The 25620-nt window shown below is 36.2% G+C and overlaps 2 protein-coding genes and 1 long non-coding RNA gene across 3 annotated transcripts in view; 1 reads left to right on the top strand and 2 right to left on the bottom strand.

Annotated features, from left to right (window-relative positions):
* syn2b (synapsin IIb) overlaps positions 1 to 25620 on the top strand; it is a 185250-nt gene that overhangs the window by 88385 nt on the left and 71245 nt on the right. The gene's annotated exons all lie outside the window — the stretch shown is intronic.
* Positions 1760 to 8376, bottom strand: LOC135747299 (metalloproteinase inhibitor 4-like). The gene is made up of 5 exons (XM_065265922.2): positions 7968 to 8376; positions 5696 to 5793; positions 4562 to 4667; positions 2960 to 3084; positions 1760 to 2476 (listed from the first exon to the last, which is right to left on the bottom strand). The coding sequence occupies exons 1-5, from the start codon at positions 8089 to 8091 to the stop codon at positions 2264 to 2266; spliced, it is 666 nt and encodes a 221-aa protein (XP_065121994.1). The 5' UTR covers positions 8092 to 8376; the 3' UTR covers positions 1760 to 2263.
* Positions 13697 to 15154, bottom strand: LOC135747319 (uncharacterized). The gene is made up of 2 exons (XR_010531843.1): positions 14898 to 15154; positions 13697 to 14434 (listed from the first exon to the last, which is right to left on the bottom strand). It is a non-coding gene; the product is annotated as an uncharacterized lncRNA (long non-coding RNA).

The following is a 25620-nucleotide window of genomic DNA, read 5'->3' as shown; positions in this document are numbered from 1 at the left end:
CCCATCTTCTTGTCCCATCCAAACAAGGTGATATCCACAACCGGTGGATCAGGCTGGTCAGCTGATTTTCATAGTAGCACCTGTAGGTGGGCACATCTTCCATGAAGGCGCATATTACGTTCTGTAGGAGGTAGTGCTTTCACTGCTGGGGGCCTTTTGCGCTTTCGGTAAATTTCATACGGGCTCCATCCAAGGTTACAGAGTTCCTCTGATTGTAAAGATATTTTAAAGTCGCTATTTTTGCCACTGCATGGTGCAAACAGACACTTCTTTCCTGACATTTCGACTTGATCAAAACATTTCTCTTTGTTTTGAAAGTACTTAAAGGACAAGTTCGGTATTTTACACTTAAAGCCCTGTTTACAGATTGTTTATGATGAAATAGTGAAATAGCATCTTTTGCAGCGATTTTTGTGTGAGCATGTCAGTGAACACCCCTGACCACTCACTGAGTTTCACGTCTTTGTAAACGAAAGTTTAATGCATTTTAGAAAGGATTGTTCCAGTGCACCATTAAACCCATTGTAGAGGTGTGAGGTGAAACACAAACACCCCAAAATTCTCAGGGCAGCCGCATATGTCGAAATTTCAGCCAAAACCGTTCTATTTCATCATAAACAATCTGAAAACAGGGCTTTAAGTGTAAAATACCGAACTTGTCCTTTAAACCTAGATCCGAATGGTTAAATTAATACTACACGACAACTTGAGAAAGCAGCAAGAACACTGAATATCAAATGTTTTTAATCCATTCCTGATCAAATCACAAGAAGTCTGAATTTAAAAAAAGAATAATACAATTTTTTTTAATAATGGTAACTTTTTTGAACACCAGATTCACTCACAAAATGGATCTGAATAGAAATTCACAATGTACTGAACAAAACTGTCATTATAACTCATTATAACCTTTTATCTTAATGTGAAAACATAAATATGATATAAGAATATAACAAAATCTGCAAGGATAATTTCAACTTTAAAAATAGACTATGCTCCTTTGCTTCACAACATACTTATTGTATATACAACAGCTCACTGCAACAGCTTATTTGCATAAAAACATGACCAGACCTTAAGAAATGTAAACATATTGAGGTTATCAACATTCACATCAAAGAGCATGAGTTCTTGTGATTCTGAAATGTGAGAATATAGTGTTTACCATAAAAATAACCTAAAATTTTGTTCGGAATTAATAAAAAAGTGTCTAAATTAATCCAAATCTGTTATAGAATTACCATTTTGAAGTCTGAAAGTGGCAGAAATGAAATCAGAATCCTCTAAAACCTCTAAAACCACTTACATATTGTAGAAATTGGCCATACAGTGCAAAATATGTGACCAAAATGGACAATTAAGCTAATATTGCTAATTATGCTAATTATGCAAATTGCTCAACATATGCAAATTAGCATCCGGCAGTTTCTGTATGTTGGGGACCTATACTTCCCATTCATGCAATAAAACTTTGGTGTACTCAACATTTCCGGGTTCACAATGGGGCTCTATGGGCTGGCTACTAGACTACAAACATCTCTGCTACAAATGACCACATAAGGTTTGTATGTGGAACCTACAGCTTTTGTACACATTCAATGCAACAATCGTCATATTTGCCGATAAATTAATGTATTTTTGACTGAACAAAGAAAGACATTAGCATCTTGGATGACATGGGGGTGAGTAAAATATCAGGATTTTTTTTAATGAAAGTAATCTTTTAAGACAAAAAATGTTTTTTTTTTTTCAATCAATCAATTATTTTCCTTGATGTTGTATTTACAGTTATCATTTTGATTAATAAAATGTACATTGTTTTCATTTCATTAACATTGTATACAAGAGGCTTAGGCTTAGTTTTACTGTAACAAACCCAGCTGTGTAAAAAAATATTTTTAATCATAGCTATCAGTTTCAACTTACAGTACTAGTTGCTGACATTTTTCAAAATGTTGCTGTTTTAGGTAACAGTGTAAGGTTGGATTTGGTGACTTACAAACCTAACTCAGAAATAATAATTAAAAAAAAACATAAGATGAAAAGATTTACTTTCATGCCACCAAAACACTTTAAATATCTTAATTAAAACACATCAAAACTTTGCAGAAATTTACAGAAGATCATTTTCTGAAATTCACAGAAAAAGGCCAAAAGTACAGATTGCTCAGCCCTGTGTAACTACAGTAAAATAGCTGTAAAATTAACCCCACATTACTTTGTGCCCTTACTATTTTGAAAAGAACAGCATGTCTTGGCATCATTAAAAATAAGAAACGGCTCCAGTGCTTGACCTTCTGGGTTTGCACATGGCCATCTTGTCATTTTGAGGATCTTTTGAATCTCCTCTGTACCAGCTACATGAACCGTCACTGTTTTCCAGACAGGCGTACTCGAAAGCGTGAGATGTGAAGGGTACCCACACACAATCTTTTTGAGACTGGACACAACAGGGTTTTACTATACACAGAGAGACCTGCAAAGATCACAGTTTGACATTAGTTTGAGCTGCTATTTTTTAAGAAATTATTAAACACGAAAATAACCCCAAATAAAATTATTTAATTATTTATTCATGTTATAGGTCAGAATGCATGACTTTCTTTCACTGGTTGAATGTGAAATGAGATGTTAGAAAAAGGATATTCTCTGAAAGCCTCAGTCCTTGTTCGTCATTCAATATAAAAGGAAAGAAACAATGAAAGTAAATGGGGACTGAGGCTCTCAGTACATTATGCCTTTTATCTTCCTCATAAGAAAGGACAGCACGCCGTTGCAGAACAGCATGAGAATAAATGATGGCAGATTTGTTATTTTTGAATGAACTATCCATGTACAGTAAAAGAATTAATGTGGGCCCCCATCAGATAGTGAAGGTTTAGTGTCTGAAGCAGTGATTGATCTTTACTGTGGTCACATATTGTAACTATAGCATTTTGGTTTACGTCACTGTCATTACCGTGCAGTTACAGCTCATCTGAAATGTTTGGTTGAGGTTTTGTTGTTCTGTTAAGGACAGACTGTCCCAATGCCTGACAAGGTTACACATCTTCACCACAATCCCATCATCATTCCATAAGGTTCCTTTGAAGCAAAAACAAGCAGAAATAACAGATTCTCATCAGACACATTAAGCAGTTGACTTTTCATTTCAGATGTGTTATCCACAAAGATTTCCTTATTTTTAACATGTTCCTACCTGACCTAAAACAGCCGTTGACTGTGTTAACTTTGTTTAGCCAATCACAATTGGGATTTTCTACCAATTAACCATTTTTTCACATTTCGAGGGCAGTCTTAGGGCTCTATCATATGCTCGGCGCAATGCAGCGCAATAAGCAACGGAAGTGTCTTTTGCTAGTTTCCACCCTGCGCAATTATCATTTTCACGTTTAGCGCCACGTTGTTTAAATAGCAAATGCATTTGCGTCCAATTTTGCGCCCATGAGCGTTCTGGTCTGAAAATGAGGTGTGTTCAGGCGCATTGTTGGCTCGTTGCTATTTTGAGGCAACTAAAATAGAGTACGCCATTGACCAACAAAAACCTGCTCTAAAGTCTAAAGTCAATGGCGCAATTAGTTTTTTGTTATTTAATGACCGCGTTAGTAATAAGCGCCTTTAAACGGGACGACAACGCGGGTTTTCTTATCACATCCATAAATGCGCAGCAGCACAAAAACACTTTTAAATATGAAAGATTAAAGGATTGAATGTAAAAGATTATTATTAAGTCAATTAGAAGGCACAAAGAGCTGCTTCACCTGTGGCATGGTAAGTAAATAAATGCTTTCCTTTAAACAAATGCATCTATTTTTAAATGTTTTTTTTTTTAAATGCTACCTGTGGTGTGGATATGGTGAGATGAGCAACATTTTAAGTAATGCTTAAAAAATCTCATGGCGCTGTTCAGGTGCTGAAACGCGTCGGCTCTCCGCACGTTTGTAAATTCTTTATCTCTTCTTTGTATTTTTAGAGTACAAACCTTTTCTTGCATATCTGCAAATTATTTTATGAGATTACAATGATTATGTAGGATATCAATACATTTACAGCAATTCAAAGCCTGCTATTTGTACTTCTATGACTGAAAGAAAACATCTTGTAAAGGTTTTAATCAAACAATTTTTCCTGTCGTTAAATTAGCAACAGTGGCATCGGTCACGCCCATTTAGACTGTGTGCTGTGCGATTTAGACAATGCGCTTAGATCGGTAAAATAGGGCCCCATATGTAGGTTGAAAAGTAGGTTAAATGTGTGAAATTTCGATACCTTTGTTTGTCTGTTTTAATAAATTATACCTAAACAAGGTCAGTGTACATTTCATTGTTTGGGTTAATTAGATTTTTTACCAATTGAAACAATGAAATGATTCTTTACAGATCTCCAGCTCCATATTTGATTAACATGTGTCCATACCTTTTAGAGGGTGTGGCTTTAGATAGAGGGGGTGAAAAAAACTACACTTTTTGTATGTCTCCATTTTTAACACACCTGATTTACAACTAACAGTGTGTCACAATGTTAAATTGAATGTGTGATGGAGAGGTGGAAATTATTTTACCTGAAAGCACATAGAGGCTGCGCTCCAACCTGATGCCACATATGCCTTCATCTTGATGTGTATAGACATACTGAATTTGCTTAGTATTGTTAAAACTGTTGAACACCTAAAAAAAGAGATTTTGTTATTCTTATTATAAACCATATTTATAATGTCTCGATTACGACTGTAACCTCTGTCCCCTGAGATAGGGAACGCCACCAGAGTTCACCAGCTTCTGAATATACCTATCAAAGGAAAAGTGGTGAACCGGCGATAGGCTCTTAGGGGGCCAAGGCTCATTGATCCACGTGGGGAGCAATGGCTGGCCCGTGTGGTCCGATCCAACAGAAGAGCTACTCTAGCTGAAATTACTTAAAAAAGTGAATGCTGGTTCTGATAGAATGTTCTAGATGAGTCCAAGCCTCGACAGGTGAGGGCTGTTTGGTGTCAAAAAGGGAACTACACAATATTAGGCAGATGGTCATAATGTTATGGCTGATCGGTGTAGTTTCTTTCTTATCTGCTGGTCAATAAATATTTAAACTAGTAGTTTCGCGAGATACAACCTCTATCAACTGCTTGTAACTATATAAGATTCAACAGACCGGCTGGGAGCAGCAAAGATTGTGAGTCCCATGAACGTTAGTAAAGTTGAGGGCAGAAAACCACATATTGCTTGAAACTCTCACTAGCCATTAAACTATTTTATGCAGTCTAACTTAGAGAATATATTTTAGGACATCTTGAAAGACAGACACATTTTTCACACAAAGAGCTGCTGAATGACAGAAGCTGACATGCGCTGTTTGCGCTTCCCTTTTATGGCTTCCTGTAGTTATTAAACTGGTGATGTCGTCTCTTGTCTCCTATAGGACGGACTAGTATGATAGTGTATTTAGATGCGCGGATGCTGGTGGCATTCCTAAAGTGACATTTTTATGATGCAGCATTGAGTTCCCTCGAAAGGGAACATAGAATTTGTCTTGATTTTTTACATTTCTTTTTAAGATTATTTGAGCAAATTTTCTCTAAGCCAAAAGAAATGACCAAAATAGTCATGCAATAAAATGATATGTACATAATTATTAGGAAGAGCATATTTCTTCCTTTATTGATGAATTTAAAAACAGAGTAGCGGTTACTTTAACTCACCTTGATCACTTTGATTTGGTATCGAATTGACCCCCATCCATGAGATTCAGTGTCCTGACTAACAATCTCCTCACTGGTTACTTCAGCTAGAATCACAGCTGGAAAAATAATGAGTCAATGGGTGTTTCTTTTGGCATTGTGGACTTAATAAACTCTCTTTTTAAGAGCCACTATTTTCCTTTCAATGATATTACATTTCTTTTTGTGTATAAGTGTGTGTTAGTACATGTTAACGATCTGCAAAGTTACAAATCCCAAAGTCTATGGTGTTGCAAGTTATTGTCTCCAAATTAAATCTCTTTCCTTAAAATACAATAAACACAAGGATTGTAGGCAACAGTTTACTTTTGTAATGAGTCGACATGAACTCAATGCACATTAAACACCTGCCAACCTTGGAAATTTTGGTAGAACTTTACAGAAGCAGTTTCCAGACAGTAACAATGTAAATTGCGTTGATTTAAAGGGATAATATAATGTTAATAATTGTAGTGTATGAAATTATAAATGTTCAGGATTTACTTATTGTGAAGTAATATTTCTGTAATTATAGTAGTTTTCACAGCAGAAGTCTGTCAGTTGGTGTCATTTGTTTCAGAAACACAAAAATGTTCAGTGCATTTGCAGAGATGGGGACTCGAGTTTGAGACTCGGACTCGAGTGCGACTTAAGTCGCACACACAGTGACTTGAGACTCGACTTGAGACTCGTACTCAAAGACTTTAGACTCGACTCGGACTCGAGCCACGTGACTCGTGAACAATGTTTATTTTTAGGAAACGTCTGATGAGCTAGCTGTTATTCCCCTCCCTCCGTTACCTACAACCTGCCCACGACTTATCTGCTCCGTGCGCGGCCGCGAGCATACATGTCAACTGCACCGGCCACTGCTGTGCCATTCATTTGAAGCTTTGGGTAGTGCTGTGACGGATCCGTGATTCGGCTCGCATGCGATTTGCGGATTAATATGCAATTTAAATAGGGTAAGTTTTTCATCATTAACGTGTTTCTAAGGCTTGCAATTGTTTAAGTGGTTAAACAATTTAACCGCAAAAAGGCGCTCAAGTGAGCAGATTTCTGTACGCACATGCGCTTAAAATTTGTTTCCGGTCCAGCTCCAGTCAGGTCCAGAGTTGCGCTACTGTGTGTCATATGTAGGCCATTAACATACATTTGCTGAATAGAGCAATGAAAAACAACGTAACGTTTTTATGTGAAGCGACTGCTGCATCTTCTTCCTGAAGCGCTCCGCCTGTGTTTGAGCATACGTTTAAGTGCCCTCAGTAGTGTACATACAGAGTGAAGTGTTTCAAAAGTTAAGCCAACATAAAATCTTTCTTTTCTTGAAAGGGCATACACACAAAATAATCTCACAGTATTCATTTTCTGATAAAAACATTTGTTTATGTCTTAAGAAACCAGTCTGGGCTTATTTGTTCTTAAAGAGACAGGAATCTCAATTAATCTACTGTGTCATTAATGTTAATCAAACAACCCAAGACAAACAGAAAATCACTTCTATTGCTTTAAAAATAATATTATTTAATTTGTACAATAAAGAAAGTGTTATTATCCATTTAATTTAATTTCTGTACCTAATGCTAATTTTAGACCTTACTTAATGTGCAACTTTGTTCCTTTTTATAAATGTTTGTAATTTCTTTATTTGTTACTAGAGTTTTATTTGTTACAATGAGACTTGAGACTTGACTTGGACTTGAGCTCAGAGACTTGAGACTTGACTTGGACTCGAGCTCAGAGACTTGTGAACATCTCTGTGCATTTGTCATTTCAGCCTCTGCTTTGCGTCATGGTCAAACTGACCTTGTCCAAATTTAATCTGCGATAACAATCAGATTTTTGTACATTATTTTTTACATAACTAAATATTGTGTTCACATATATTTATCTTTATTTTTATTTGCATTTCATAAACATGCTTCATGCTTTTGTCAAGTTTTATTTTGGATTAAAAGTCAAGAGTCTGTACATAAAACTTTTATAGTTTAAGTTACAAAAATTAACAAAGATGGTTTAGTGCGATGTGCAGATACTGCACCAAAAAGAAGAAAAAAATCTCTGCCAAAATCTGTTTTGATGACAGTAAAAGCTAAAACTTTAAAATGCCTCATAAGAAACAACATCATCCATATTACAGTATCTTTATTAACTTGATATTTATCAGTTTCCCCAAAGAGCAGAAACATTAGGGGCATGTATTTGCTCAATCTTGTATTATCAGATTGATATTCCAAGAGATAGTTTTACTTACCTATTCGAGAATTGCAAAAAAAAAAATGAGGGTGTATTGGGAAACAACTGCAGCTCTCTCCCGTGTGTTTATTTAGTCCTATGGACAGAAAGATCAGCATAACATACAAGAGTGTGACATCCATGATCTACTCCAGAAGAGAAACAAAATAAAATTCCTTTGAAACAGATGTTTTCTGATAGCTCTCTCTTTCTCTCTGCTGTGATCTTCTTCACTTTTGAGGGAAGTTGACGTCTTATGTATGTAGAGTCTGTGTCTGTTTGATAAAATGAACCGCCTTCTATCCCAACAAGCCCCACCCATCAAACAAACACAATGTTAATAAAAAAAATTAAAATGGATAATTTAACGTAATTCCTGACCTGTATGATTTTTGTTATATCACTGAAATTGTTGAAGTTCATGTTGCCTTACTCACGTCACCATGGCAAAGCCAGACCTATGACTGCACAGAAACATCTGGTGTATTTCGCAACTTAAACTGTTCAAGAGAAGTATGTTCTTGTAAAAATAGCTGAAAGTCATCCAATCAGCAGTCAACAGTCTGCTGAAAACATTAACATGCAGCTCATTTTTTCTAGCAGTGTGGCTTAAGCAGTTCTCAAAGAAATGGATGGAAACTAGAAATAAAAAGTTACACAATCCAACAACAACACTGTAAAAACATTGTTTTTGATGAGGTTTTTATGTGAGGAGATCACTTGAATTATGTTTGTCGTAAAGAATTCACAGACCTATTTTGCTTGAAAAATGTCTTTTGGACAATCCATTTTATCAAGTTATCTGCAGGACAGGCAACATTCTGTTTTGATAGGAGCATCACTGGGGCCAGCCTGGAAAATACTGTTGATTTGGGAGACGGTATGTGGCTTAGTGGTTAGCACTTTTTCCTCACAGCAAGAATGTCCTTGAGTCGCAGCTAGATTGGGAGGTCTTTCTGTATGGAGTATGCATGTTCTCCTTGTTTTGGCATGGGTTTACTCCGCATTCTCCAGTTTATTCTCACAATCCAAAAAAAAAACATGCAAGTTAGGTGAATCAAAGATAATATATTGTGCATAGATTACAAGTTCTCGCCATGGATGCTGGACTCTTGTTAAGAATAAATAAATACATTATAAAATGATCTGAGCCGAAGAACAATTTTTATGATTTGAGCTTTAGGGTGTACTCACACTATCCAAACCGTGCTCGGGCATGTTTGACCCCCAAAGCCTGGTTCATTTGACTAGTGTGATCGCTCTGTACCGCGCCCGGGCGCGGATTGGTTAAACGCGCCCGGCCGGGTTGCAGAGGTGGGCTGGAGCGTGGTTCACTTGGGCTCAGGTGCGGAAGGCTGTGTTGTGAGCGCAATCGCGCCTTAACACGATTCAAAAGATGAAGATGTCAGTAGCGTGAACACTCACCTTCATCTGCCTCCGTAAAAAACCTTTTGATGCGCGCATTGGGGTTATGTGAATGTCCGAGCTGCACACTTGACAGATCAACTAAGCAATATAATGACATGTGAGAGAGCTGTCTGTAATCACGCACCAAACCACTCCGAAAAAAAAACACAGACTTATCATTACGGTGGGTTTCAGTGTTAAGAGAGCGTTTTACTTCCTTCTTTTTTCAAAACAATCGCATCTTAATGACAAAAGCGTGCCCGGGCTCGGATCGATAAAAGTACAGTGTGAGTGCGTGCATCTGGGGGAGTAGGGAGGGGTGACAATCGCGCTGGGGCATGGTTTGGTTTGGTTTGGATAATGTGAGTGCGCCCTTATCTATTAAAGCAAATGGAGCAGTACTTGTATGATTAGAAAATTGTTGATGTCATCAAGATGTTTAAGTGAACTAACCTAGAGAGAGGGGTGATATAAATTATGGTTAGGATAGTAGTGAAGCCATCAGAGAGTGGTAGATCGGTCACAAAATCTTTGGAGAGGTGTGACCAAGGACACCGTTGGATGGGTATTGGTTGGAGGAGACCTGAAGGTAACTCTTTGGGGGTCTTCGACTGAGCACAAACCTGGCACGCTTTGACGAAAGTGGTTACATCCTTAATCATTGAGGGCCACCAGAATAAGTTCTGCAGCAAGTTTAAGGTGCGAGATATACCTGGATGAAGAGCGCTGACAGAGGTTTAGACCCATTGTGTCACTCTGTGACAAAAACTCTGTGGAACATACTGCTTGTTAGGAGGAAAATTCTCAGACACAGGATATTGAAGTTGTTCTCTTTGTTTCTCCTCCATTATGTCCCAGGTGACAGGAGCAATAACAATAGATAGTGAAAGTATGCATTCAAGTGTAAGGGTTTCTGTATGGAGATCAAATTCACCTGGATAAAGCATCTGCCTTACTTTCTTACTTCCTGGTCGGTAGTGGGTTGACCGTGAAGTTGAGATAGCACCGCTCCTATTCCACAGTCAAAAGCGTCTACTTCCATCACAAATGGGAGATTCAGGTCAGGAGGCCTTAAGATGGGGGCTGTTGTAAACCTTTCCTTTAAAGTTGGCAAACCCCAAAACCTTTGAAGCTCCTTCACAGTAGATGGTTGTGGCCATTCAGTGACTGCTTTGACTTTGGATTCATCCATTATTCCCTGGTTGCTGATGTTGTAGCCCAGGAATGAAGTCTATTTAACTAGAAATTCCATTTCCCTGCCTTGATGTATAATTAGTTTGCAAGTAGACAAGCAAGAACTGCCCTGACGTGGCTGATATGTTCATCCTTGGATTTAGAGTAGATTAAAATATTGTCAATGTAAGCTATTACGTACTGGTTGAGAATGTCACAGAAAATCTAATTCTAATAAAGAATTGTAACACGGCAGGTGAGTTGGCAAGTCCATACGGCATAACTTGGTACTCATACTGTCCCCTAGTACTGAAGAAGGCAGTTTTCCATTCATCACTATCCTTGATTGTGATTAAGTTATAAACACTCCGTAGGTCAAGCTTGGTGTAGATGGTTGCTTACCGGAGTTGTTCCAAGGCGGAAGGGACCAATGCAAGAGGGTAGCAGAACTTAACGGTAACATTATTGAGTCCTCTGTAATCAATGCATGATCTTAACAGCAGCTGGAGAGGTGGAGGGGTGGATGAACCCAGAGCTTAGTGCTTCCTCAATATATTTTTTCATGGCCTGGGTTTCTGAAAGCCATTTGAATTTAGGAACTCAGAAAAACTAAAACTGAGAAAACAGAGACGAAAGGGACTCTCTTTTTTAGCTGGGGGAGACAATAGTGCTCATTTAGCTAAGCCATACCCCCTGTAAAGCCGTTTTGAGTTACAGATGTTCTAGCATCATATGTAGTTTTTTGTGACAGAAGTCCGGATGACAACACGCAAAAATAAACAGCACTTCTTACCTTTGTGTTGATCACAAGTCGAATCCAGTCTGTTTCAGATGTGTGAATCATCCAATGACCATTTTTGTCCACAAATGCGTATAATCCGTGAAATATAGATATATATAGTCTATTGTTTACATCAGATTTCACATGAACGTCTGATAATATAATATAATATACAATCTGAGGACTATTTACATCATATCATGTAAGGGTATATGAGATTACACTCCGTTAAACACATGAACCCGCCTTCAAACTTTGTATTTAAAATAGGGAGGTAGTATAATAGATCATCCAAACAGCGCCGTCAAAAATGTGACATCCTTTAGAGATGTTACCAATCGCTCACTCGTTCCTCCATCAGCCAATGACTTCATGGAAAATATTGATAGACAAAACATGTTGCCAATTAAATAACGAATTCAACTATCTCTGTGTAACATATATCTGTTTGACTTCATGCTGCGCTGCAAGAACTGACAGACGACGTCAAAGTACCGCGAGAGCGAGTCGAAATTAAACTACTCCGTAGGATTTCTTGAAGAGCGGTACTTTGACGTCATCCGACTGCAGCGCCGCATAAAGTCGTGCAAGCCAGTGACGTACAACGTGGCTGACTGTTATCTGTTCCGCCCTAGATTCTTTTTTTTTTTCTTTTTTTGTGTGCGCCCGAATTCGTTTACAGTCTGGGGAGACGCATGCTGCAAGTTTGGAAAAAAACTTTGCAAACATGTCTGAGGGACAGGTCAGCAGCGTTACTACAGTCACTACAATACACTTCACGCTCAAACAGGAAGAGAAAACAATGCTGAATAAAGTCATAATTCTTGCTATTTTTGGACAAAAATTTATTTTCGATGCTTCAAAACATTCAAGCTGACACACTGATGTCACATGGACTACTTTGATGATGTTTTTATTAACTTTCTGGATATGGAAACCGTACATAGATTTTGGTTGGGACAAAAGCTCTCGGACTAAATCTAACATTAAAACATCTTAAACTGTGTTCCGAAGATGAACTGAGGTCTTCCGAGTTTAGAACGACATAAGGGTAAGTCATTAATGACATTGTTTTTATTTTTGGGCGAACTATCCTTATTTTGTAGTCACGCTGTTCCCTTTGGGGGCATGGGCGAAAACACAAGCCGCTTATCCAGTATATAAATATACACAGACAATGACGCCTCCCGCTGCAAAATTTCATGCAAATATCTGATAAAATGAGAAAGTTAAAAGCAAAAACATGTGAATAAGCAGCATTTTCGGTCACACACCTTCCATAGACATACATATATAACTGTTTCCTCTGATTTCTAATATTAAAAATATCATAACGTTCTTAATCCTCAACCGATTTTTTACAATCCAGGTATCTTTGTAAATGGGAATGTCTTCTCTGTCTAGCCATATGATAAATTTTAAGCTTTAGGGTTTTTGAAAATGTTGTCATCATACCTACTTTATTAAATGTTTAATGTTTTTAGTAAATTAAAACAGTCAAACATACATGTTTAGACACAGATGTTACAACAGGACATATCAAGTGATCTCTTCTAACAAAGCAATAGTGAAACACAGTAACTTAAATAAAGTAAAATGTACTTTACTAATACTTACTGTGTATTCACCTTATTCCGCCACGCCCCTTTTTAATTCTTCGCTCTTCCGCATCTTGTCAACCGACTTCCGCTGCTAATATGGCACAGTGCATTCGGTGGTTAGTTTGGTGGTTAGAAGATTGTTTGTAGTTCACTATAACTTTAGTGAAATGACAAATATCGCTACTGCTGTAAATGTTTTAAATTAGGAGCACGGTTAAAACTTCATACGACGATTGGATAGTCTTATATTGTCCCATCAATCGTCTCGTGATTAGACGATATGAAGCGGCCGCGGCAAGTAACCTGGCATATTTAATTACCTCGTCCTGTCAGGAGTTGATGGAGCAGCATTGAAAATTATTAAAAGTATGTCTACCAATATTTACACAGTGATTTCGTCTTTTTTATAGCAAATGTGCACCTTAGCCAGTCCAATAACTATTTTGTTTTTATGTGGTACCATGATAGAATTCATTTGCAAACTTGCCAACACTTATTCCTTCAAATCATGAGACTAAAATCCTTTTAAGTGGAATCTCTAAAGCTCACATATGGTTTAAGAAATTCCTTACAGATAATAACTGATCACACTGTAAAGGTTTATATAACTGCATGGTTACATCTGATCACATAGTAAATGTTTATATAACTGCATGACAGGTAACAGCTGATCACATTGTAAAGATTTAATATAAATGCACAACATGATCACATTGTAAAGATTTAATATAAATGCACAACATCTGATCACATTGTAAAGGTTTAATATAAATGCACAACATCTGATCACACTGTAAATGTTTAATATAAATGCACAACATCTGATCACACTGTAAATGTTTAATATCACTGCATGACATCTGATCACATATGAAGGTTTAATGTAACTTTACAACAGGTAAAGCAAGACCACCCTGCAATAAATTAAGACACAGCTTTATCGGAGTCATCAGGAGCTGATCCTAAGCGTATATCTGGAAGCTGTTGGTGTATGTACTGGTAAAGTGCTTGGCGACTGTGTAATGGATGCAATATCAACCCTGTGTAAAGCTGAACCAAAGATGGTTGTTTCTCAGCAGAGATATGTACATTTGTGTCAGCTCAACACATGAAGCAGAAGCATTGAAGCAGTTTCTCGGACAGGGTTTACAGGACTAGGCCTTAATTATATTAGGACATTTTAGTTTTTACAAACAAATCCTACAAAAAAACAAGACTGGTGCGCATCTTGTGACAAAACAATGGCACTAATATATGTTGAGGTATGTCAGTAAAAGGTGTTTTTAAATTATTGTAGCTCAAATATGCATTTTAGCCTGGGACCAGGATAAGCCCTGTCCGGGAAACCACACCATTGTTTTCCCATATCAGATGTATGTTGCTTCAGGTTGAGTTGTGATTTTAAAGTGTAGTTGTGGTCAGAGACGGATAGATGCTCCCATTGTGTTTCTGCATCACAGTTTAGGAACATGTTGATTGTATCATCCTCACAGTTGTCCACTGCATCACTAAACATCAATGCATCTGTGAAAACAATATAACCATAAACATTTTTATGTTAGTATTTAAAATAAACTTGCATCATGAGAATTAATATATAAATGGCACCCATACTTAAACAGAACAGTGTGTAAGAGAGAGATGCATTAAAAAGAGACAGAAACATTATACACACAACCTTTAACTTCAGTGTTAAATAATACGTTGTTTAATATGTCATTATCAATATCTGAATGAGAAATGAACTGACATTCTAGCATCTGAAATCTCAGTAACTTGTAGGAATCACGTTGGCTACTGTAAGAATGCAATGTACTATAATATCTCGTTGTACTATCGTAAATATAAAAATATAGGTGGACAATTAAAACCATTCAAATAGTTGCATTTTATAAACTAACATTACTGATCTTAAGTGTATTTGTAGAACGGACATCACAAATCTAACTTTAGGCGAACGAGCACAAAGTTAGCTAAGATAGCTTACCTGAAACTGGCCACCTTTTCAACACCAGGCGTGGTTTAAAGTTACCGGAACATCGTAGTCGAACCAGGATAAGGGTGTTCCTCAGTTGGCTTAAAATTGGTAAGAAAGAAACATAAAGGCGCTCGAGTGAGCTTTTTAAGCTTAACACGTCGCCTTCAGTCACTGCCTCAGCTGCTCATCGTCTCTGCGGCCGGAAGAACGTTGACAAAATGAGCGAAATGGCGCTGCCCTTGTTGTCGTGAAAAATAAGGTGAATACTGCTGTGTCATTTTTGTCAGATCCAATATTAGTGGTGCTTTTAATCACAGTGTCTCTGCATATACAGCATTGACTTGTGGCTTCTTTACAAATTAATCTGTGGTACACAAAGTAAACAAACACTCCCCACGTGAGCTGGAACTTCTTCAAAAAACTTTAACCAAGCATTCCCAACGTTATGTTCTGAGCCTACGAGTTTAGGTTATCCAGTGTCTGTGTTCACTCAGTTTCCACGGTTACTCTATCATAACAGTTCACCGCGTCAAAATAGAAAAAAACTTATTTAAAAGTAATTATGGTTACATTTTGCAATCTTTAAAGACATGTTTACTGATTGTTGAGACACTGCATGGTTTGCTTTGCCCCTGGCACACACGTGTGTCACGCGAAGCTGTGGGCAGGGTTACAAAAGTGGTCATTGTATTTGCGTTTGGGGAGATGTTTAAATTCTACTCTGACTACATATTTCGGCACATTCCTGACTCTACCATTTTCCTGGCCTGGTGCCAAAAACTGTTAGATTTCAGTGGCACTACGTTTTCGGTGTTGAAACTTGCAGGATGTTTATTGAAGTATAATGACCTCTTATATAACAAATTATCAAGTTAAAATGTATTGTTTGATTCACCACTCCTTTAAAAACAAAAAGCAACAAAAAAATCACACACAACTATATTAGGGTTGTCACAATGATTAAATAATCGTCTCATCGCAATTGTTTGACCTCATCGCGATGATTTCAAATCACCGCAATGATTGCACAACTCTCTAAAACAGAAGGGGGAGCTGTAGCGCCTGTTTAAACAAGATGGTATTAGATGGCGTTCCTTAACTGACAGTGTAATGTGATACATTGCAAAGCCATTCAATACAGTGGAAAAAAAAAACATAATTTAAAGAAATGCTACGAAACTTTGATAAGCAGTATGAACTATAATCATTAAATAATTACTTTTAAATATGTGTAATTCGTAAGGAATAATTGACGATGGGCCATTATAAGAAAATAATGCACACGCAAGGTGTAATGCGGCACAACGCGAAGCGGAGTAATGTGTGCATTATTTTCAAATAATTCAATGGACCGGAGTCAATTATTCCTCTTATACCATGCTTACCACAAACATTGCTCTGGTGCCTATTTTCACAAGTTCCACAAGACATTTCACAAGTTAGGTGTACGGTTATCAAAAATTATTACACAGCTCTCTGGAATGCTTGATTCTGATTGGTCAGTTGAGACATTTGCAGGTTCGTTCTTTTCAAATAATAACCGCTCCAAATTAATAACGCATAGCCGGATTACTTGCACGAGTAAAATCGCTCCGCGCCAATAAAGATCAATAAGATTACTGTTTGGCGCCATCTTGTGACAAACACTGGACAACCACGACAAGACACAGACAGCTTACTGAGACTGAACTTGACAAAATAGAGCATGACAGCTACGAAGCCAACACACAAAAAAATACAGAATGGGCATTAAAACTTCTCAAAGACTGGCTAAAAGAGAAAAAATGGAGACAGACAAGTATGAAGCAGAGGATCTTAATAAGGTATTACGATCATTTTATGCATCTGTGCAAAGTTTCGCGGAAGGATACAAATGTTAATTTAAAACAAATATGCCAATAAAATGTTTAAAATTCATATTCATGTCCAGTTTTTTTTCTTATGTCGCAAGTAGCCGTGTAATAAGCGGGATAATGTAGAGGCAGCCGGTAGTTATTGGGAAATAAGCCCCTTCAGTGTGATACAAGACCTGATCACACTGTCGGGGCTTATTTCCCAATAACTACCGGCTGCCTCTACAATATCCCTTACTTAATGCATACCAACAGAACATTTCTCAGCCAATCAGAATACAGCATTCAACAGACCTGTGATATAAGTATCAAATTCACTGCTAGGTAAATCTCGCAAAAGATATAATTTATATAATAATAATCACAACAATGTATGAAAATTATTTCATGAACAAACAAAATGTATGAGAATTCAATGTCAAAGCAATAAAATAGACAATTAATCGTTATAACCGGCAAAGCCCAAAAACAGGCAATTAATTGTCATAATCGTCACAATTTATTAGGCAATTAACTGACATCCAAATTTCATAATCGTGACAGCCCTAGTGAGAATATAACTTTATTAAAATGGAATTGTTGTAATTTATAATTGTATTTTGACAGCAACAAAAACTACATTTATACAAATATGCGGTTATATATAATATCCTATATTTCTGCATCTGTACCTGTTAATGTACTTTAGCTTAATCTAATGTGACAAAGCTAATCTTACATGTGAGCAGGGCTTTAAACCAGAATTTTTTCCCAATTGGTTTGTTCCGAACAGAAACAGTATTTTAACGTTTCTGGTTTTCGGTTCAACCCTAAATTTGACATTCCTGAACCGGTTAGAACAAAAAAATAAAGTTCCTAAACTGGTTAATAACGTTCCATGTCAGCTGTGGAACATACAAATAAGTAGGATGATCATTAGGACTTTTCATCAAACATTAAAAAAGTATACTTTATGTAAGCGGCATAACTGTAATTCTGACATGCCTACATTTGTTGAGTGCACTTTAACACGCGCACACACACAGACGGAGAAGGAATTCCAAACGGCGCTTCGGGAAGAACATAAACAGCAGCATAAACAGTCGCTCAACTAAGTAAAACTTACGTTGTTTTTCAGTGATTTATTTACCAAATGTTTTTTACACAGTAGTGATACAGTAGTGCAACTCTCTCTCAAGTTTACACATCAAGAGTTCTGATCTTTGAATGGCATAGGGATAATCATGTTTGATTGGAGTTGGACTGAACACACTCAACAACATGTGCATCTGTGCTTAAAGAAAATTGCTCACTTTAGCGCCTTTTTGCGGCTAAATTGTGTAAAATCACTTAAGTGTTAACATTTGCAAGCCTTTGAAACACGTGCAAATAATCAACTTTCACCATATTCAAATGTGCATATTAATCTACAAATCGCATGCGAGCCGAACTGTGGGTCGTGATTTGTATGGATCCATTACACCACTTATTAGTATAAAAAAAACATCTTGAGAAACTCTGTAGCCTACAATATTTCCCTCTTATGATTGAGCTTTAGAGACTTGGGCTTGAGTAGACTACTTGCTGGTTGGCAAGCTTCTTATTTCTCCAATGAGTCAATGACGACCAGAAGTGAACTTCACCGAGTCATATTAGACAGAAATCTTGTCGAAGAACGAAAAAAAAAAATGGTTAACCGGTTACCATTATTTTAAATAAACGTTTATGTTCCAGAACATATATTTTTTGAAAGTTTCTGGTTTCGTTTTTGTTCCATGTAAAACATCACAAGTTTCTGGTTTTCGTTTTCGTTCCGTGAACCGGTTCAAAGCCTTGCATGTGAGTATTAATGTTTTCTTGTAAGTAAATTAAAAGTCAGCTTCAAGAAAACAGCAGATTTCTATTAACAAAAACAAAAGTTGGTATGGATGGTTATGGCATTCAGTTAAGCAAGTTTTGTTTATTCAAATAATAAATAGTTGAATAGACCCTTCTTATCACTATATACAAAACCACAAATGTCTTTAGCTTAGATATCTTTACCATGCTTTAGAACGCAACGCAGCACAATGCCATTTAAACAATTGAAGTTACATGATATAAATTGGCACATTGTTATAATAATAATAACCTTTATTTTCTATAGCGTGTTAACATGTCTAAAAGTGCTGTACAGAAACAATTAAAACAACAAAGATACAGAACACAAAATGATTATAATTAAAGAGACATAATACTAGGGGTGTCCTCGACTAAGGATTTACATATTCGAATCAGAATTGTCGAATCTTTCCATAGTCAACCGATAGTCGAATCATCTATGTTTGTGTGCATGGGTTGGGAGGGGGCCAGACCCAGGTACAAATTGGTAACTTTTATTTTCTTTCACAACCAGCACACATAAACAACTGTCTGATAAAGTGACCAAAACTGTCTTTCAAGTAATAAACGAAGACAAAACTGACGATGCATTTATATATATATATTTTTTTTAAGGTAAAATGTAAGGCAAGATTTGTTTAATTATTCCTCATAACATTTTAAAGCCACGATCTACAGAACATCACACAAAAATACATTTTGATAACTAAACCTAAAAAAATAACAAAGGTGATCCTGCCTTGGAAACTCCGGCTACAATTAAGTGTTTTTATTTAATTTGGAGATAGCGCGTCATAGTATGGAATTTTTTTTGGTCTTTTTTAAATTAATTAATTAAATTTTAAAATAATTAATTAAATTATAAAATAAAAAATAAAATCGCAAAATATGTCCCAAATTTGAAAATTAAATGCTAAAATAAAAATTAAAACATTATATTAAATTATTTCATTTTCATTTTTAACGTGATGAAGCATCATTCCGGCCAAATTAAAAAATAAAATTAAATTGATGATTTGACATTTCATTTTCAATATAATCTTGAGTCAAGACTGTCAATATTAAAATAAAAAGGCAAGCTTGAAAAGGAATCTGTAAATAATTTTTTTAAAAAGGCTTTTTATTCATGCCCAAGCAATAATAGGGACAAAATTAAAATGTAAAGTTCAGTTTTAATTTTATGTTCTGTTTAAATTATTTGTTTTCATTTTCTTTTTCTTTTTCGTTTTCATTTTCATTTTCATTTTCAACTTGTATGCAAATTCAATGTTAATCAATGGGTGGCGTTTACTAGCTTAAAAAAAGGGGATTGGCTGAAGCAGCGTTGCCAACTGTTGCTAAAATAGCGACTTTATTGCTACATCTAGCGACTTTTAGGCCCCCATTTAGACAAAATTAGTGAATGTCTGGATGAATCTTAGCTTCACATCTGTACAGATAGGCTACTGTGTCGCTTGCACTGGCCCACGAGTGCCGGGTGGCGCTGTCCCGGTGAAATGTGCATCTGGTGTCTCTGTGCATGGAGCTGGGCAGTGTAGGAGCTGACGCGTGGATGGGATTCGCGTACATTGTTTACATTTCAAAGGAGGAACAAACAATAAAAAGTGGCTGGTCCGCTGTTATATATGTGCGTATTTTCACACATCTGGTCCGGTGAGGCGTCAGTTTAACGAGCTGATACACCGACCAGTCACCTACTTTTAAATGAACATTATCTGTTTATTTAGCCTATGTGTTGTCTGTACAAGTATCAGAACTTGCGTCCTCTGTGAAATGTGAGTCTCTCGGAGTCTTCTGTGTACACTGCACTGGACACAACATACAGTTCTTCTGACCATAGCTGAAGCGTGGAAGACGAGCTACGCACATAAGGGCTGTGACGATATCACAGTAAAACTGCATCACTGCTGTAATAAGATGCCAGCTGCGGTGATGTCACGGCCGCAACCTTATAAAGCGCGTCATGTCCAAGTGCTCTGATCTCTTGAACTACCAACTCACTCCCTGGTTTCCCTGCGCGAATAACAACATATTTGCAAGGAAATGTCAGAGCCATGCCCATGAAAGTTCATGTGCAAGGAGTCCGAGCCACGCGCATATTAAGCTTTCTCATTCAAGGAGAAGCAGGCACTTACTGGTGATGATAATGATAGCATAATAATAATTTAAAACTATAATGGGCAAACATGACAACTATGAAAGCAGGAGCGCGTATACTGACAGCACAACTCGTTATTTGGTTGAATGCTGTGCTTATATCTGGAGCTACTGTAAGCGAATTTCTGAAAGCAATGATTGGAGTATTCATAAGTTTTGCGCAGTTATTTACGTAATGAAGCAATTGTCGATTTCGTTTTGTATCCACTTTGAGAAAATCTAATTAAACATACTAACAATAATAACATTAAATAATATTTATTTTCGATATCTTTTGAGTTTAATATCAATTATGGAACAGTTTTTGTCATTGTTTGTAACCCATTTTTTGTACAATAAATTATTAAGAGTTTCAACATGTTTGGAGAAGTGTGTTTCTATTCACGGAGAGTTTACCGAAAATGAATGTCTAAAGAAATAGGAATCAGGTTTTGCACAACTCATCAGAAACAATCTTAAACTCTGCAGGTTTTCAGGTTGTTATTCTATGAAATGTATTTTATAAAATGGGTTATAAACGATGACATAAAAGGTCTATAAATCATAGTATTTTCAAAAGATATAAAAAACAAAAGTTAACATATAGAAATACATATTATTTCACATTGTTATTGCTAATATAATTTGTTGTTTTAATAATATGGGGTGGGTTGTTGTGCTAACAGTCTAACCGCGTGATTCTGTTGCTTCTTCACCACGGTAAAATAAAATCCCGTACGGTCACAGCCCTACTCACAAATCAGCGTTACAAATGAGGACCACTTACAAATATGCCACAAAGGCTGAAGGTCTGCTCTGCCAGTGTGCCCGCTGCAAAAGTAAGTGACTGGTCACTGTATGTCCATTTTCATGAAATGCATACAAATAACACGCAGTGTGATTATAGTGCTATATATACGCCAATTTTGCGAGCATATGATACTCCAGTCCTTCACGGATTTTGGCATAATTATGTATTGCACGATAATCACACTGTGCTATGTGTATGCATTTGATGAGAATGGCTGACGCCTCACCGGATCAGATGTGTGAAAATACGCACATATATAACAGCGGACCAGCCACTTTTTATTGTTTGTTCCTCCTATGAAATGTAAACAATGTACGCGAATCTCATCCACGCGTCAGCTCCTACACTGCCCAGCTCCATGCACAGAGACACCAGACGCACATTTCACCCACCGGGACAGCGCCACCCGGCACTCGTGGGCCAGTACAAGCGACACAGTAGCCTATCTGTACAGATGTGAAGCTAAGATTCATCCAAACATTCGCTAAGTTTGTCTAAAAGTCGCTAGATGTAGCAATAAAGTCGCTATTTTAGCAACACAGTTGCTGAGTTGGCAACGCAGCTTTAGCCAATCCCCTTTTTTGAGCAAGTAAACGCCACCCACTGATTAACATTAAATTTGCATACAAGTTGAAAATGAAAATGAAAACGAAAAAGAAAATGAAAACAAATAATTTAAAGAGAACATAAAATTAAAACTGAACTATACATTTTAATTGTGTCCCTATTATTGCTTGGGTATGAATAAAAACCCTTTTAAAAATGTATTTACAGATTCCTTTTCAAGCTTGACTTTTTATTTTAATATTGTCAGTCTTGACTCAAGATTATATTGAAAATGAAATGTCAAATCATCAATTTAATTTTCTTTTTTAATTTGGCCGAAATGATGCTTCATCACGTTAAAAATGAAAATGAAATAATTTAATATAATGTTTAAATTTTTATTTTAGCATTTAATTTTCAAATTTGGGACATATTTTGCGATTTCATTTTTTATTTTATAATTTAATTAATTATTTTATAATTTAATTAATAAATTTAAAAAAGACCAAAAAAACCTTCCACAGTCATGACCAAAAAAACCCGACAAATGAGAAATGACAAATAATTTGTGATTGTGACTGTAAATGATAAAAAACTAATCTTTATATACAATTCATTAAACTTTAATTTATAAAAACAAAAACACTGAAATTAATGATTTTATAGACACTACGCGTTATTATTTAGCGCAGAAATACCTGCTTGCTTGCTTTGACTTTGATCATCTCTGTATTCACTTTAGATACAGAAAGACCAGATGATATTATTTATTTCAGGAATCTCTTTGCTATCATTTGAAAGTGAACACCGACTGACCATATTAAATCACAAGAAAGACATTCGTGTCAGGCAGAAATAGGTTCTAGTTTCCGTTTCATCACCGAAATAAAAAAAAACGGCTTACCTGTTTTGTAGTTTAACTTTAAGATAGACAATATAACCACTCTGTTTTAATACATTTTAAAAACTTATACTCGTCGAAAAACATCCGTTTTTTAATGTTTAGTTTGATGAACTCCTAAATATGAGACGCAGCATGCAATAGCGCAACATCGATACAACGAAAAGCTATCCAAAATGTACAGACTTAAATTAGATCGGAATTTACGTTTATAATAAATACAATTTTTTTAAATAAAATAAGGTCAGAAGTAGGGGTGACCCCAAATAGTCGAAGATTCGATGCATCGATAGGAGAAGCCTGATTCGACTACCAATCTCATAGTCGAATCGTCGCAGATGTGTTATGAAATGAGGATCATTCAATTTTGGCCGTATGGGTGCACACATTATCTGATTTCACATATAACAGCTTTCTCACAATATATTAATATACTGCATATTATGATAATGCTGCAAATAATATGTGAAGTAGCAGCTTTCAATAAATATTTTTTAAATGCGTTAATAAATCCAACAACCCCTGTGACCGGGCTTCACATCCATAAGAGGTCTCTATGTTAATAAAGCCTTGCCTCTTTGTTTCGACATTTAAAAGACAAAGCTGGCAAATTAAACTATGACTTTCGTTCTTTTAATAATTTCTATATTTTATTTTATTTATAATTCACTTTGGGTTATCTGATTTAACTATTTGGCTTGTGTTTTGTTTCCGTGCACTTGAGGCATTTTGCATATTTGTTCTTCACTTTGTTACTTCTGACCTTATTTTATTAAAAAATTGTATTTATTATAAACGTAAATTCTGATCTAATTTAAGTATGTAAATTTTGGATAGCTTTTCGTTGTATCGATGTTGCGCTATTGCGTGCTGGCCATGCTTGGGCATGTAATTTAGCCGAACGGGCTAGGTGCTCTGCATGCGTCTCATATTTAGGAGTTCATCAAACTAAACATTAAAAAACAGATGTTTTTCGACGAGTATAAGTTTTTAAAATGTATTCAAAACAGAGTGGTTATATTGTCTATCTTAAAGTTAAACTACAAAACAGGTAAGCCGTTTTTTTTTATTTCGGTGATGAAATGGAAATTAGTATCTGCACCGAACCTATTTCTGCCTGACACAAATGTCTTTCTTGTGATTTAATATTATGGTCAGTCGGTGTTCACTTTCAAATGATAGCAAAGAGATTCCTGAAATAAATAATATCATCCGGTCTTTCTGTATCTAAAGTGAATACAGAGATGATCAAAGTCAAAGCAAGCAAGCAGGTATTTCTGTGCTAAATAATAACGCGTAGTGTCTATAAAATCATTAATTTCAGTGTTTTTCTTGTTATAAATTAAAGTTTAATGAATAGTATATAAAGATTAGTTTTTGTCATTTACAGTCACAATCACAAAATATTTGTCATTTCTCATTTGTCTGGTTTTTTGGTCATGACTGCTTTGACGCGCTATCTCCAAATTAAATAAAAACACTTAATTGTAGCCGGAGTTTCCAAGGCAGGATCACCTTTGTTATTTTTTAAGGTTTAGTTATCAAAATGTATTTTTGTGTGATGTTCTGTAGATCGTGGCTTTAAAATGTTATGAGGAATAATTAAACAAATGTTGCCTTACATTTTACCTTAAAAAATATATATATAAATGCATCGTCAGTTTTGTCTTCGTTTATTCCTTGAAAGACAGTTTTGGTCACTTTATCAGACAGTTGTTTATGTGTGCTGCTTGTGAAAGAAAATAAAAGTTACCAATTTGTACCTGGTCTGGCCCCCTCCCAACCCATGCACACAAACATAGATGATTCGACTATCGGTCGACTATGGAAAGATTCGAAAATTCTGATTCGAATATGTAAATCCTTAGTCGAGGACACCCCTAGTCAGAAGTAACAAAGTGCAGAACAAATATGCAAAATGCCTCAAGTGCACGGAAACAAGACACAAGCCAAATAGTTAAATCAGATAACCCAAAGTGATTTATAAATAAAATAAAATAAAATATAGAAATTATTAAAAGAACGAAAGTCATAGTTTAATTTGCCAGCTTTGTCTTTTAAATGTCGAAACAAAGAGGCAAGGCTTTATTAACATAGAGACCTCTTATGGACGTGAAGCCCGGGTCACAGGGGTTGTTGGATTTATTAACGCATTTTAAAAATATTTATTGAAGGCTGCTACTTCACATATTATTTGCAGCATTATCATAATATGCAGTATATTAATATATTGTGAGAAAGCTGTTATATGTGAAATCAGATAATGTGTGCACCCATATACGGCCAAAATTGAATGATCCTCATTTCATAACACATCTGCGACGATTCGACTATGAGATTGGTAGTCGAATCAGGCTTCTCCTATCGATGCATCGAATCTTCGACTATTCGGGGTCACCCCTACATAATACACTGTAAAATAAACATAAAGACAATAAATCAATTAAAAGCTATCCTAAAAAATGAAGTTTAAAGGCACTCTAAGGGAATCTGTGTGACGTCCCTTCTTGTTGATGTTCAAAGTGTTGTCAAACAAAACGCAGCATAGCTAACACCTCCCCCTCCTTTCCGTGCTTTCTGAAAGAGTCATGATCGCGCCCAACCCCCACTCCCAAATCCTTCTTG

The sequence above is a fragment of the Paramisgurnus dabryanus genome, chromosome 14 (genome assembly GCF_030506205.2).
Source record: "Paramisgurnus dabryanus chromosome 14, PD_genome_1.1, whole genome shotgun sequence".
NCBI lineage: Eukaryota > Metazoa > Chordata > Actinopteri > Cypriniformes > Cobitidae > Paramisgurnus > Paramisgurnus dabryanus.
Note: the sequence above shows the minus strand (reverse complement) of the source record. Positions and strands in the feature narration are given on the sequence as shown.